This window comes from Propithecus coquereli, unplaced genomic scaffold (assembly GCF_000956105.1).
Source record: "Propithecus coquereli isolate 6110/MARCELLA unplaced genomic scaffold, Pcoq_1.0 Scaffold172, whole genome shotgun sequence".
NCBI classification, from domain to species: Eukaryota; Metazoa; Chordata; class Mammalia; order Primates; family Indriidae; genus Propithecus; species Propithecus coquereli.
This window is the reverse complement of record NW_012141858.1, coordinates 3688026-3703543: the sequence shown is the minus strand read 5'-3', so window position 1 is coordinate 3703543 and position 15518 is coordinate 3688026. Positions and strand designations below refer to the sequence as shown.

At 39.0% G+C, this 15518-nt stretch overlaps 1 protein-coding gene across 1 annotated transcript in view; it reads right to left on the bottom strand.

Moving 5' to 3' along the window:
• Positions 1-15518, bottom strand: part of MYRFL (myelin regulatory factor-like) — a 145427-nt gene that overhangs the window by 106406 nt on the left and 23503 nt on the right. Inside the window, exons 2-5 of the mRNA XM_012642037.1 lie at positions 13203-13293; positions 1514-1581; positions 1143-1413; positions 299-390 (exon numbers count right to left, since the gene is read on the bottom strand). Of these exons, the coding sequence (XP_012497491.1) occupies positions 299-390; positions 1143-1413; positions 1514-1581; positions 13203-13293 (522 nt within the window). The remainder of the gene's footprint in view (positions 1-298; positions 391-1142; positions 1414-1513; positions 1582-13202; positions 13294-15518) is intronic.

Genomic DNA, 15518 nt, shown 5'->3' with positions numbered 1-15518 from the left:
ACTGCCACACCGCACAGCTGCCACAGGCCTGGAGCCTGGGTCCTCTGAGACACCTGGCGCCTGAAATTAAAAGACTGGCATTTCACCTGCACCAGAGAGCGAGAACAGCATCTCTTCCTGGAGGCAGCTGTGTGACCTCACCTGCGGGAAAAATAAGTCCAGGGGGAGGAAACAAACTCTCAGATCCTACCATTGCCCATCTATGGGAGAGAAAACTTTCTAGGGCTGCTCAAAGGCTGGTAAGAAGCCTCGAAAGGCTTGGACGGCATTGACCTTGTCACCGGCCCAGTCCGCTCACTTGGTCTGGAGTGGTGGGCCCACACTCGGCAGTCCCCGGAGTCCTCTAGGGCCTGTGTGTACTTTCTCTTCTTGGTTGGAGGCAATGAGGCTCTAAAATCAAGAAACCAAAGTGAATGTTAGAATAATTCTTTGCTCTCCGTGTTACATTAAATCAAATTTAATTTCCCAGGTCCCTCTTCTCTGCTTTCCTAAACTTCATTCCAATTAGTTATGGTTCCTTGAGCCCTACTTGTCTGAAACTTAAGATTTTGGGTTTTTTTTATTCCAAGTGATCTGAGATTCACCTACCTTAAAAATACACTGACATTTCAAAGGCAGAAAGGCAGAGGACTCGTTGAGACAGAGAAGATCCAGACATAAAATATAGGTACACATTTTACACCTGAAAAATTTTTTTCACAAGGAGTTTTACCACAATTTTTGATGGCCTTCACTCTTTTACCACCCTCTATATCCAGAAAGGGGAATAAAAGGGAGAAAAGAAGGAGAGGAGGGAAGAGAGAAGAAAAGAATATAAGTTACTGCTTAATTGACGTATTTTTCTGAGAACTCACAATTCCCTTGAATATTCTAGCTGAGGCTGCATAAGCCAACAGTCCTTCCTCCGTCACCCAGAAGCTTCCTATGTATTAATATTTCTGACACTTTAGCTTTTCTTTGAATGAGGACCTTGGGTTTAGTGGATTTTTAATTAAAAGATTATCCGGGCCAAGAACACCAGGGCCTTGCCGTGTCCTATACACGTCTCAACACTGCCATCTCCTGGAAGGGATGGTCACTGCCAGAGGCCGCGCTGAGGCTTTCTGCGGGGGTCTTCCGCAACTCATTATCTTTCCCTTTACCCAGGGTTGTGGCACAGAGGCTGCTGATGGTAAGAACCAGTTGTCCCCGGCTGGCAGGACACGGATTGGTCCAGGAGGGTGGCAGGATGAGTGGTGTTTGGGTAGCAGTTGTGAAAGCCGCTGTGGGTTTGGCCAGAGTCGCCCATTCCAGAGATGCTCGGCGGCGGGCGCGAGGGCAGCATCCCAGGTGCGGCTGCGGCTGCGGCTGCGGCGTGCAGAAAAGCAGCCCGAGTCTTCCCAGCGCCAGGCCTCAGGGTCCGGTAGCACGCACCTGGGGGAAGACACAGCGACAGGTGCCTCTCTTTCTCACCACCCAGAGTCCAGGAAGAAGAGTAACAGTGCAAGATGTGCGGAAGGTGGGTGGCACTCACCTTTGACCTGAGGAGGACAGTATGAGTCTGATGCAGAATAGGGTGGGGTATCTGGGAGCTGGCGTTGCCTGGGGATTAGAGACATGCATTGCTCTTTTGTTTCACTCTATTCCATTATATTTTTGTCACAACAGGAGGCAGCCCTGAGTGTACAGCACCCAGTGATGGCTCCAGGTGCTGGGGACATGGGGGCAAAGCCCATCAGACTATGCCCAGTGTCATGTCATGGTTAAGTGGGTGGCCTTTGGGTCCCAGCTCTTCCACTTCCTAGCTATGATCCATGGACAAGTACTTAACCTCTGGAGGCCTCCATTTCCTCATCTACAAAATGGGGATAATTACTATACCTGTCTCACAGCATTGTTGAGAACTAAGTGAAATAATGTACACGAAGCCCATAACATAATGCCCCAAACACAGTAAGTGCTCAATAAAGTTTAATTAATATTATTGCTTCTTATAAAAAAGACAAATATTTAATGTGATGGATATCCCAATTACACTGATTTGACCTTTACAAATTATATGAATGTATTAAATTATCAATGTACCCTGAAAATATGTACATCTATTATGTATCAATAAAAGATTTTTAAAAATTATTGCTGCTTAATATTCTCAATGCACTTATACCAGAAAGATGGTTGTATACACTCTTTGGGCTAAGGCGATGTAAACTGATATCGCTCAAGCAATTATTTTCCATCTGTGCTCCAGGGGATCCCACAGTTCTTGAAAGAAGCTCAGGATTTTTACGAAAGAACACTGTTAAATGGCTGGGGAGAAAATAACTTTTTTCTGTTTTATATATTGAAGTGCACATAAAATTTCATTTTAAAAAAAAGTATACTATCACTAAAAAAGTGTGACAACCTCTGTCCCAAAAGATCTAGAAGTTCCTTATAGCTCAGAATCTCTGTGATTCTACATCCATACATAAGCACCACCACCCCCTACTTGAATCTCTTACTTGGAGAGTATGCTATCTTGTTTTCTTGGTTGATTAAAATTCCAACATAATACAATGAAGAGAAAAGCTTGCTTTTATCATTTACGAGAAAAGTTATATTTTCTCCTCAAATTGGTTCTTTATAATTTATTCACTTCCTATTAATAAGGGAAGCGAGAACACACATTTACTTTCCTCCAGAAACACCACCCAAAGGAATGTAAAGGAATATGGAGGCATAAATGCAAAAGGATATGGAGTACATAAGCTGACCACAGCAGACTATATTGCAATAACATGGCAGCAGACAGAATAAAACAGATGGTCGCTGAATTAGTAGAATAGAAAGGAAGAACAAAACTGCCTGGAGATGGTGGAGGGGACATAGCTAGCCAACAAGAAGTTTTCTAATCAAACAAAACTCCATAAAAGCCCAGGACACTGGAGTCACTGTGATGTTCTGCATTCAGGAGTAAGGGTAGAGCTGAAAACAAAAGGGTTGGTTGAAGGTTTGGGTAAGAAAAATTGGACCCCTAGATCAGCTTCCCCACCCTGTAAGGCTACCTCCATCGTCCAACACCGTTGGAAAGGTTCACTCTCTGGAGAAATGGACCCAGGGAAACTGCGATACAGTTGAATAGGCAGAGTTAAGGCCTTGAGTCAGCTGCTGGGCTGAAAATGGAAGAATTAATTAAAAATCCAAATACTGAACTGTATGACCCTTCCTCAACTCTGCTTTGCAGATTTCCCACAAATAAGAAATTGGAATATTGTTACCAAGAAAAACTGAATGTACTTAGGGGGAAAAATGATAATTTGAAGTTACCAGGAAAAAAGCCTGGCTCTGCCTGATCACTCTACCAAGAAATTCATCCTTTGAGAATAGTGGTTTGCACACAGAACTTCTTAAACAGCAACAAACAATGAAGGATCAGACCTTTTCAGCAAACCTTTAACATTAAAGACAGAGAACCAACAACTAGATAAATAAGAAATGCAAAAGAATCACAAGGAGCTTTTACTTCTGATATGACTGGTAAACTCCTACTAGACCTGACCCTCCCACAGATGAGCACTCTAAACTCAGGAAAAATACAAACAAACAAAAAGCTAACCAAAGAGTACACTGGAAAGTTAATAAAAGCAGGAAGATTCTAGAGCGGTACTGAAACTTGGAACTCACTCATATAGTGAGTTACTTGTTTACAGCATTTAGCCTGAGGGCTGGTTGAAGCCAGAACCACAGAGCAGCTGAAACTCCAGTAGAAACCCATAGTCTTTCTGGCCGAAGAACCAGAAAACAGAGTTGAGGGCGAACATAGCTGCTGAAAAATAAAAGGGGAGTCTTGGAAAAGAAAGATACAGAGAGGGGGAACCCCAGATTCTGTGTGTAACTCTGCAGTCTCTTGCTGACGCCTGAGCCATGGATGTACGGGGCTGTCTGCACACAGCCAGAGAAAAAAGGACTGAACAGAAGATTGATCTACTTCCCAGAACGCAGAGTTTGCAGCTTGAGTCTAAGCAACGTCATCGCCTGCTAAAGCAAAAGTATATATAATCTTAGGAGGAATATGAAAGAATCCAGATATGCACAATGTCCACGTACTCAACAAACAAAGAACCAGGAAAAGGTGGCCTGGTCTGTAGGGAAAGAACAATCAATGAACACCAACCCAGAAAGCATCCAGATGGCAGACCAGGATCTTAAAACAGCCATTGTAACTAAGCTGAATGTAGTAGAAGAACATGTGCTTGCAAAAACAATTTTAAAATACAAAATCTCAGCAAAGAAATAGAAACTATAAAAAAAGAAAATAGCAATTCTAGAATTGGAAAAATTCTAAAAATAAAAATTCACTGGGTGGGCTTAACAGCAGAACTTGAAGGCAGATCAAGAGACATCATCCAATCTAAAGAACGGAGAGGAAAAAAAACACCCAATTTTTAAAAAGAGAGAAAAAGAGATTTATGAACTTGTGGAGAGGGTGACATAAAAAAATACTTAAATACATAACAGTCAAAAACTTCACAAATTTGGTAAAAGATATAAATGCATAGGTTCAAGAAGCTCAGCAAATCCCAAGCAAGACAAATACAGAGAAAACCACACCTCATTCATCAGAGTCAAATCGCTGTAAACCAAAAATAAACAGAAACTCTAAAAAGTAGCTAAAGAAAAACAGCACATTATTATAGGGTCATAGTGATTCAAATGATCATCCACTTCTCATCAACAGCCCCTGAGGCCAGAAGACAGTGCAAAAACATCTTTAAAGTGCTAGAAAGAAACAGAACCGGCAAACCAGAAGTTGATATCCAATGAAAAGATTCTTCAAGAATGAAAACAACATAAAAACATTTTGAGATAAAAGAAAATTAAGTGAATTTATCAATAAACATACACAATAAGAAATGTTAAAGACAGTTGCTCAGGCTAAAGGGAAATAATACCAGATAGAAACCTGAAACTATAGGATGGAATGAAGAGAATCAAAAATGGTATATATTTGAATGCGAATTATTTTGTTCTTAATTTCTTTAAAATATATATGACTGTTTAAAGCAAAAATTATACATCCTATGGAATTTGTAATGCATATAGGTGTAACACTTATGACAACTATAGCATAGAGGATGGGCGTGGGAGATAAATGGAACTACTAAATATATAGTTGAAGGTTTCTACATTTTACATAAAAGGGTGCAATATTAACTCGTTAAGTAAACTGTGAAAAAGTTAAATAATGCAAAAAAGTATACTTAAAGTCAATAGTTAAAATGGAATTCTAAAAATTATTCAAATAATAAAAATAATCCAGGAAAAGAGTTACAGAGGAATAAAAAAACAGAAGAGACCAAAAAAGGTCAAATAATAAAAGGGCAGACCTAAATACAGTAGTCGCTCCTTCTGAGGTTTCAGTCACCCACAATCAACTTCAGTCCAAAAATAATAAATGGAAAATTCCAGCAATAAACAATTCATAAGTTTTAAATTGCACACCATTCTGAGTAGCATGATGAAATCTCACACTGTGAATCATCCCCTTTTCCATCATATCCACACTATATACGCTACCCACCCATTAGTCATTTAGTAGCCTGCCTGAGACAGACAGACCACCTGTCACCATATCACAGTGCTCGTGTTCAAGTAACCCTTATTTTACTTAATCATGGCCCCAAAACTCAGGAGTAGTGATGCTGGCAATTCAGAAATGCTGAAGAGAAGCTGTAAAGGAAAAAACATCATATGCTGAAGTTGCTAAGATCTACTGTAAGAACTAATCTTCTATCCATGAAATTGTGAAGAAGAAAAAAGAAATTTGTGCATAGTATAAATCAGTACTATCCACAATTTCAGGTATCTATTGGGGAACATATCCCCCATGGATAAGGGGGTACTACTGTACAACAATATCGATAATCACATTAAATGTTAAAAGATTAAACACTCCAATTAAAAGGCAGAGATCATAAGAACAGATTTTTAAAAAGCAAGACCCAGCTGTATGTTGCCTGCAAAAAAACACTTCAAATATGAAGACTCAGAGAAGCTGAAAGTTAATGGAGAGAAAAATGTGTATAAGAAGGGAGAAGTGGTTTCATGAATAATAGCTAAAATAGACTTTAAAGAGTAGTTTGTGGTAAAGAGGCTCATTTCATAATAAAAAAGGAGTCATTTTTATTAGGAACACATATCAATCAGGATTGTTTATATATCTAATAACAGAGCTTCAAAATATACAAAGCAAAAATTGGTGAAACTAAAAGAAGATACAGACAATTGGACAATCACACAGTTGAAGATTTTAACAATCTTTCATCACCTGACAGAACAAATTGAAGAACCATAAAGTCAGTAAAGACATAGATCATCTGAGGAAAATCTTTAAGAGGAAAAGAAATTGATGTGTTTTCATACTGAGAGAAATTTTCAGTTCTTTTCAGAGAATTTGAAGAAGAAATTCATGATAGCTGCATCAAAGCCAAGCAAAATGTGAAAACAAGGCAGTGAAAAACAAAAAGAAAGAAAACATCATCACAGTAAATTATATGTGAACACATAGTGATAATAATGTAAGCTCTGGATATTGACCTAATTAAAAATTTTTAAACAACTTTATGGTATTGGGAGGCTGGGGGCAGAAGTGAATGTAGGATGTGGTGTAAGAAATTAAATCCTCTCAGATGATACGAAGTTCTTCAGATATATCAAGCAAGAGAGCAATATAAAAACATCATTGGGATATAGGACGGTAGAAATATCTACCAGGAGTATATCTATCTATAACAGGAGTTGGAAAGTGACTGCCTCTGGGAAAGTCAAAGTCAAGGGCAAGGGAAGAAGTAGGGCAGAAGATCGCTAGTAATGGTCTATTATATGCCATATATACGGTATCATTCAACTTCTTAAATTCTGCACATGTACACATTTTTAGTTACAAATTCAATGTTGTAATTGACTCTGAGATCTCACAATTTCAGATTCAAGGCTTTAGGCAGTTATTTAGTTACCCTTACAGTAGAGGTGCCACTGAATTAAATAATGTTAATAAAAACTGACAATCACGAGCAAACTATCAGTTTACTGGAGAACTACGGCACGGCATATTGTAAACAGAAATGCAGGCCCCATCCAGCGACCCCCTTATGGAGAACCAAGAGTCCCTGTGTGGAGTGACAGCAATATGTGTTGGTGGTTTTAAAATGAAGCTTTTAAAATTGTAAATGCTTTCCTTACAATTTACTCCCCCTTCCAAAATTCACCACAGCTACACCTTTACTTCATTGTATTGTATACCCTTCCATGCTCAATGCATTTATGTGTATTTAAAGGAATTTTGCAGTTCAGAGAATTTGAGGAAAGACTTAATGATAGCTACCCTCAAAACCAAGCAAATGGTTAAAATAAAGGCAATGATTAACTTCAAGGAAAACACTGTTTGGGATTGTTTCTGCACTTCTGAACTCCTGCCTACTCACAATCACCATGTCAGGAATCCCAGCAATGCACATTTAACCGTTTTTGGCCTTGTGCTCTGAACTTGTCTATATGTCAAAGGGATTTCCATAAAGTAGACAGATACCAGGGAGCAATAGACACCATGAGTCACACCTTGAGTGGCCAACTCTGTCTCTAGCTACAGTAGGAGGCAGTTGTGAAAATCGAAAGATTCTTAGCAGCAGATAAAAAAATAGAATACTTTGTTTTCTAAACCTCTTCCTCTCAGACATACAACTTGTTTTTTGGAGGAAGAATAGAGAAACATAGTCCCCTAGGGGTTGGGTGCTACACAAACCAAAAAAGGAGGTCTACAAAATAGACTCTACCCTCCAGCTGGTTGAGGTTTTATATACATCCATGACATCCGCATGCTGTCCCCAGAGCAGCCCGTATTTCTTTCACATCACAACCAGGTGATACGATCAAGCATACACTGAGTGCCTACTACACTCACGACTCCACTAGGCACTGTGCAGGACACATACTCAGTGTGAAGATGTGGTTTTCATGTGAATATCCAGGTAGGATACTCACAATTCAACGGTCCAATCCCCAGTTTTCTCCAATGACTCCCCTGGTACCTTCACACACCAACTGCCCTTCTCCAAAGCTTTGCTGCACCTCACAGGGAGCTCAGCTCAACACAGTGCCTGGCACAGAGTTGGTGCTTAACAAGTATGAAAGACTGTTTTAAACTACATGTGGCCTTGAATATGCTGTGTATATAAATTCATGTATCAAGAGAAGACTCTCCTGACCACCCAGTCTGAAATGGTAGCTTCCCCCACCCTCAGCTTCTCCCTCCTTACCTCACTCTTATTTGTCTTCGTCTTACTCAGCGACCTTAGACTACCTGTCCCTGTCTTGCTCTCCCCACTGGAGTGGCATGACAGCCTTGGAGTACGAGGGTGAGGGGACGGGAACGGCCCACCCCAGGAGCAGGCAATAAGGAAATGCATTGTCTGTAGAGAATTTAAAAACAATACTGAAGCCTATGAAGAGTCAGTCTGCTTTTTATTATCACCCTGCATCACCAATTCCAAAAAAAATGCCTGAGTACCTTACCAGGGCAGACTGCTCCCACCACTGCCCTTGGTAAGCTATTCGCAGGGACTTCGTCTGTTTTGTTCACTGGTGTACCCCATCCTCCCACTGTATAAATGGTTGTTATTAGAGATATTTCCTCTAATTTTTCATGTGTATGGTTTATCCTCTCACATGGACTTTCACATTAAGAACATGTCTTAATACTCCGTGAGCATGTGTGTGTACACATGTGCTACGTATGTAGTGCCCCGGTGGTGAGAGTGTGGTAGGCGCTCAATAAATACTTGGTCCAGCTTGGCGAGGGTTTGTACCCACCATCTGGAAGGTGGGATGGGAAGGGCCCTGGCAGAAATGTTGTCAGTGGATAAGGTAGCCCAGAAAAACCTTTTCATGATAGGACAGCGAGAAACAAGGCAAGGAAGATGCCATTCCTCCCCTCCAGCCCCATGCCGGCAAACTGCAAGGGCCCTGACCCTCTTGCACCCCTCCCCCGCTGCTTTAGACTAGAGAACTTTCTCTGAAAAACTGCTCTGAGCCGGGTGCCAGGCTAACCCTTTGCATGTGCTGTCCCATCTAATCTCTACAACTCTCCTGTGAAAAGGTACCGTTATTGACCCTAAACCACAGGCAATGAAACCAACACTTGATGAGGCTCAACAATTTACCTAAGATTATCATCTGGCAATTAGTCATACTAGAGTCAGGTGTTCTACCAACGGAGTTTACCCTCTAAAGAACAGAGTGTTTTAAATACAGACCATCCTAATCACATTAATTATCAGAGGTTATTTCATTTTGCACAAATATCCTTAGAATCAAGGAGTATCAAGTAATGCTCTAGCCCAGTCTTTCTCTGACTACATCAGTTTGAACCCAGAAGTGAACGGAAACCACAGTTAACAAGCTCCTATCACAGAACGACATGTGCTACCTCACTCCCTTCCACAACATCACAGTAACGAACTTATCAGCCCCACTCTGCTGATGGCAGAAGCAAGACATGCAGCTGGTAATTGACTCCTAACTCATCTTGTCGTCCAACCCCAATAAGCCAGGTTCCAAGTAAAACCCAGAATATTAGATGCTTAAGCTCAACCACTGGAATGAAATAAAATGAAACCTGTAGTTGATTCTTTCACAGACCTAATGTGTCTCTAAGGCCCCCTCCTGTAAAGTCGCCTACTCAAACACCAGTGCCTCCAGCAGCTGCCCTCTTACCCCACTGCAGGACCTCGAGGCCAGCCTACAGCTCGTTGTAATGTCTACTGACCCTCAGCATGCTTACTCAAACCAAACTCTATTCATTGTGTGGTTTGGGACTTGGGAGGTAGTGAGGAAGGAGGCATGCTTATGTGACCTAAAGCAGGGCTTCTCAGACTGTCATGTGCATATGAACCCCACAGAATCCTGTAAAAAATGGACATTCTGATTCAGCCCTTGGGGGACGGGGCCTGAGATGCTAACATTTCTAGCTCCCAGGTGATCCCAACGCTGTGGCTCCCTGGCCCCCATCTTGAGTAAAGGAAGGAAATAGGTGAACTTCTGGGCATTTCTCAAGGAAACAAAGCCTGTTTTGAAGATTCATTAGTCTCTTTTCCATAGCCTTCCCTCCTCTACACACACACACACACACACACACACACACACACTTCTTGTCCTTTTCCTCTGCAGCCTCCCAGGTTTTATGCTGTCCCCTAAATCTCTAGCCCCTCTCTCCAAGCAGCATTCCATACCTGGACATTTCCCAGTATGTCCCACACCACAGCTCACCTGCGTACCTAGCAGGCCGCTGGCTGGCTAACTTAGGAAAACAGAGAGGACCTCAGCCTGCTCCTCCTAGGCGACAGCCGTTCTGGACTCTACCACACAAGGAAATAAAGGGTTTAGGGCAATTTTTGGAAACCTTCACATGTTGACAGGACTGCCCCCAGCTGTGCATACCAGTTACGTTCACACAAAAAGATCAGAAAGTCCTGAGCAGCGTATCCCAACGCTCATACGTATGTGCCTCCCAGAAGGGGCCCGTGGCCACTTAAGTTTGAGGAACACTGCATACCATTTCCCTTCCCCAGTTGTACATCAGTATACCAAAGGCTCTGAGAAGTCTTGCAGAAAAGATACTCATTTAATGTTATTTAGGCCAGTGAGTCACAAGTTTACTTATTGATCGTGGAACTTTTATTTTTTTCCCCACAGCAGCTCCTAGAGAAGGTTCCCAGCGAGCATTTAAAGAAATCTTTTTTTACAAGGCAAAAAATTCCATCTTTTAATACACTTGAGATCTGAAAATCCGCCTATGAGATTCAAACTAGCTCTCAGCAATGTTGCAGCCTGGTGGTCTCTTAGATCATTTAGATAAAGAGTTGTCATCGACATTTTTTAAAAGCATAATTGGTAGGCAACATAGTAGGGGGGAAGACTCATGGTTCATAGTAAACTCAGGTCTGAATCCCAGCTCAGGTCTGAATCCCAGCTCTACTACCCCAGGCAAGAAAACCTGCATCCCAGGGCTGTTGTGAGAAATGCTCCTAACCGGCACAAAAAGCCTGGTATTTAGAAATGCTCAAAAGTTGGAGTATTTGAACAGGTTGTACTGATCATTGAACTGGCCTGACGTCCCTGCGGCCATGGACTAGACCTGTTTCTGCTTGTTCTTGCTCAGATTTCTATGGCAGCTCCACTTAATTGCATGCAGCTGAGCATTTTTTATCAAATAATGACAGGTTATCTGATCACAGGACTTTTCTTTAATGAACATGAACTCTGATAATCTTTACAAACTATAGCTCAGATCTATTCTGAGTCACATCTTTTGGTAGATAATTTTAGATGCATTTAATATATTTCCCTGAGCTTCACATTACTCCAAAGCATCCCCTAAAATATCAATTAATCTAAAAGTTTCATTTAGAAGAAAGGGCACGGGTTCCAGAGCCAGACCAACTTTAATCTCAGCTTTGCCACTTACTGACGTATGGGGAGCTACTTAACCTCTCTGCAGCTCAGCTTTCTCATCTGTAAAATGTGGGTAATATACCTATTTGACAGAGTTATTATGAGAATGAAATACGTAACATCAAATATGGGCTAGACAAAACCTATGTTTCTTAACTATAAGCACAAGCCATATAAGAAAAATTTAATAAATTGGACATCATCAAAATTAAAACTTTGGTTCTGAGAAAGACACTGTTAGAAGAATAAGAAGTTACAAACTGGGAGAAAATATTCACAAATCACATATCTAACAAAGTCCTTATATTCAGTATATTAAAAATAATTGCTAAACTCAAAAATAACAAAATAACCCCAATTTCTTAAAATAGGCAAAAGATCTGAATAGACACACCACCAAAGAAAACGTATGAATGGCAAACAAGCACATGAAATGATATTCAGCATCATTAGTCATTAGAAAAATGCACATTAAAACAGGAGACAACACTATAATAAAATTATTTAAACACTCATAATATCAAGAACTGATGATGAAGAGAAGCAACTGGATATCTCATACATTGCTAGTGGTAACATAAAACGGTACAGTCACTCCGGAAAATTTGGTGATTTTTACAGTAAGCTTACACTTACAACATGACCCAGCAGTCTTTATTCTAAGTGTTCACCATAGAGAAATTAAAACTTTTGATCACATAAAAATATATACATGAATATTTATAGAAGCATTATTCATAATTTCCAAAAAAATGGAAATAATTCAAATGTCCTTGAATGGGTAAATGGATAAACAAACTATGTTATAATCATTCAAAAGCATCTTTCTCAGAAATAAAAAAGAATGAAATATTAATCAAAGACATTATGATAAGTGAAAGAAGCAGACTCAAAAGGTTTTATACTGTATAGTTTAATTTATGTGAATTCCGGAAAAAGCAAAACTATAGGGACAAAGAACAGATCAGTGGTCACCAGGGGTTAGGAGTGGGTCGTGGGTTTGACCACAGATGGGCAGCACAAGGGAAATTTTTCAGGTGAGGAAAGTGTTGTGTATCACAATTATAGTTGTGCTTATGTGATTCTACAAATTTGTCAAACTCTCAGCATTTTAGACAAAAACATGAACTTTACCATATATAAATTAAAAATAGAAAAAGAAAGCTGGAGTGGCTATAATAAATCAGAAAGTAAGAGCAGAAATGAATGAGATGGAAAACAAAAAATATACAATTTAACCAAAAGCTGGTTCTTTTAAAGGTTAAGAAAACTGATAAACCTCTTGCCAGAGTGATCAAGAAAAAAAGACGCAAATTACTAATATCAAGAACAACAAAAGGATCATCACTATAGATCCTACAGACATGATAAGTGTAATAAGGAAATATGAAGAACTTTATGCCAGTGAATTTGACAAATTAGATGAACTGGACAAATTCACGGAAAGACACAAACTACTTAAGCCAGTAACTACCAACAGATAATCTGAGTAGCTCCTTATTTTTAAAGATACTAAATTTGGGGATGAAGGTGAGGAGCAAGTGGAACTTCCCACAAAGAAAACTCCAGGACCAGGTGGCCTCACTAGCAAAATTAGTCAAAAATTCATAGAAGAAATAATACCAATTCTACCCAAGTTCTTTTGGAAAACTAAAGAGGAGGGAACACTTCCTAGGTCATTTATTTCCTAATTTTTAAAACATCAAATGGAGAGCAGTGCTCTCATTACTTACAAGGCCCCCAAATCAAAGTCATTGCCTAAGAACTCCTCCAACAGGCTTGTATCCAGGGCTGGGTTCTCCAGAGTGCCGCTGGCCCCCTGAGCTGCAAAGGCAAATTGAAAATCTTGAGAATCATGAAGATTTCAGAACAGCCAATGGCTAAAAACATTGACAAGTCTTTAAGAGTAAGGACTATGTCTTTCTTATTGTACCCACAAGAATCTACAGCATGAAAGAAGCAAAAAGTCAAAATTTATTGCACAGATGGATGGATGGATGGATGGATGGATGAATACATAAGCTGATTTGTTGGTCAGACAAATTATTTCCAGTTAAGTTCAACAAGAAGTTTAATATCTTGTTTCGCATTTTTGTTAGACTTCCCCAAATGTAACACAATAGTTCTGTCCTTTTTCTTGGTCTACAAAATGAAAATAAATTCATCAGTTTCTTTCTGATTATCACAAATATGTTAGAATTTTTATAGTACAAAATATAGGGATATATAGGTATAAAGAAGAAAAAATATCTTTATTTCCAGATAACATGACTCTATATCTAACAAACTCAAGAGAAACAACTGACAATTAGAAGTAATCAGAAAATTAAATAATGTAGTTGGTTAAAATTAAATATGAAAACTACTTGCTGTTTATAATAATAACCAATCATTCAGACAAATATAATGGGGGAAAAAGATCCATTCAAAATAACAAAAAGCATAAAATATCTAAATATGTATTTAGGGACAATTTTTTTTAACTAAAAACCTCTATGAAGGACCTTGAGAAGAGATTTAAATAAATGGAGAGACCTACATTGTTCTTAGGCTACAAGACTCAAGCAGGGCATGAGAACCAGAAACCATAAAGAAAGTGAATGATAAATTTTACTTCATATATTTTTGAGGGGGAAAGAATTTTTAACATTTCATTTTGAAATAATTTCAAACCTATAGAGAAACTATGAGAAAACAGAGAAAACTCACATATGACCTTCACTCAGATGTACCAATCATTAACATTGTTCTACATTTGCATTAGCTTTCTCTCTCTCACCCTCTCTCTCTCATACACAAATACATGCACACATACATATATAAAACATGCATATGCATTCTCTGTCATACACACATGCACACACACGTGCACATCCACACACATATATAAAAACATAAATATACACAATCTTCTAACATATCTTTCTGAACCACTTGGGAATAAGTTGCCTTGATCCCTGAATACTTCAGTGTGTATTTCTGAATACAAAGGCATTACTTTCACAACCACAATTCAATTATAAAAATCAGGAAAACTAATATTGATAAAGTTTTACTATATAACCTATATTCCACATTCAAATTTTGTCAATTGTTCCAATAATATCTTTTATCTCAATTTTTTTCTGGTTCAGAATCTAATCCAGGATAATATAATGCATGGAGTTGTCATGTCTTTTTAGATTTTTCAAAGAGCACAGGCTAGTTGTTGTATAGATGTCCCTTAATTTTGGTTTGCCTCATATTGTCTCATGGTTAAATTCAAGTTACGTGTGTTTGGCAAGACTATTATGTAAGTAATATTTTGTCCTTCTCAGTCCCTTAAGTCAGGAGGATAAAAATGTCCTGTTATGACTGATGTTAATATTGATCCCTTGGTTGAAGTTAGCCAGCTTTCCCCACTGTAAAGTTACTACTTTTCTTTTTGTAATTTGTGGGAAGATACTTTGTGATTGTACAAATGTTCTGTTTCTCGTCAAATTTTTACTCAATAGTTTTAACATCCTTTGATGATCATAAGTATTTTAATATAAGAAAAAAGGGAGAGCCAGGAGCAGTGGCTCATGCCTATAATCTCAGCTACTCAGGAGGCTGAGACACAGCCACCCTGGGCATCATAGTGAGACTCCATCTCTAAAAAATAAAAATTACAAAGAAAATTATCTTGGCATGGGGTGAGCACCTGTAGTCCTAACTACTCCAGAGGCTCAGGAAAGAGGATAGCTTGAGCCCAGAAGTTCAAGGTTGCAGTGAGCCATAATTGTGCCATTGCACTCCAGCCTAAGTGACAGAGTATCTAAAAGAAATTTTAAAAAATTTTTTTAAAAAGTGAAAAACAAACTGTGAAATATTTTTAATATATATTAAACAGAGTCAAGATCCTTAATATAAAAAATGCTCTTTAAAATCAATAAGTACCAGCAACACCACAATAGAAAAATTATAAAAAACATTAAATGGCAGTTTATAAAATAAGAAATCTTAAACTTTACCAACAAATGGAATTTAAAGAACAAGAAAAAAAAATTTGCCCATCAAACTGGCACACA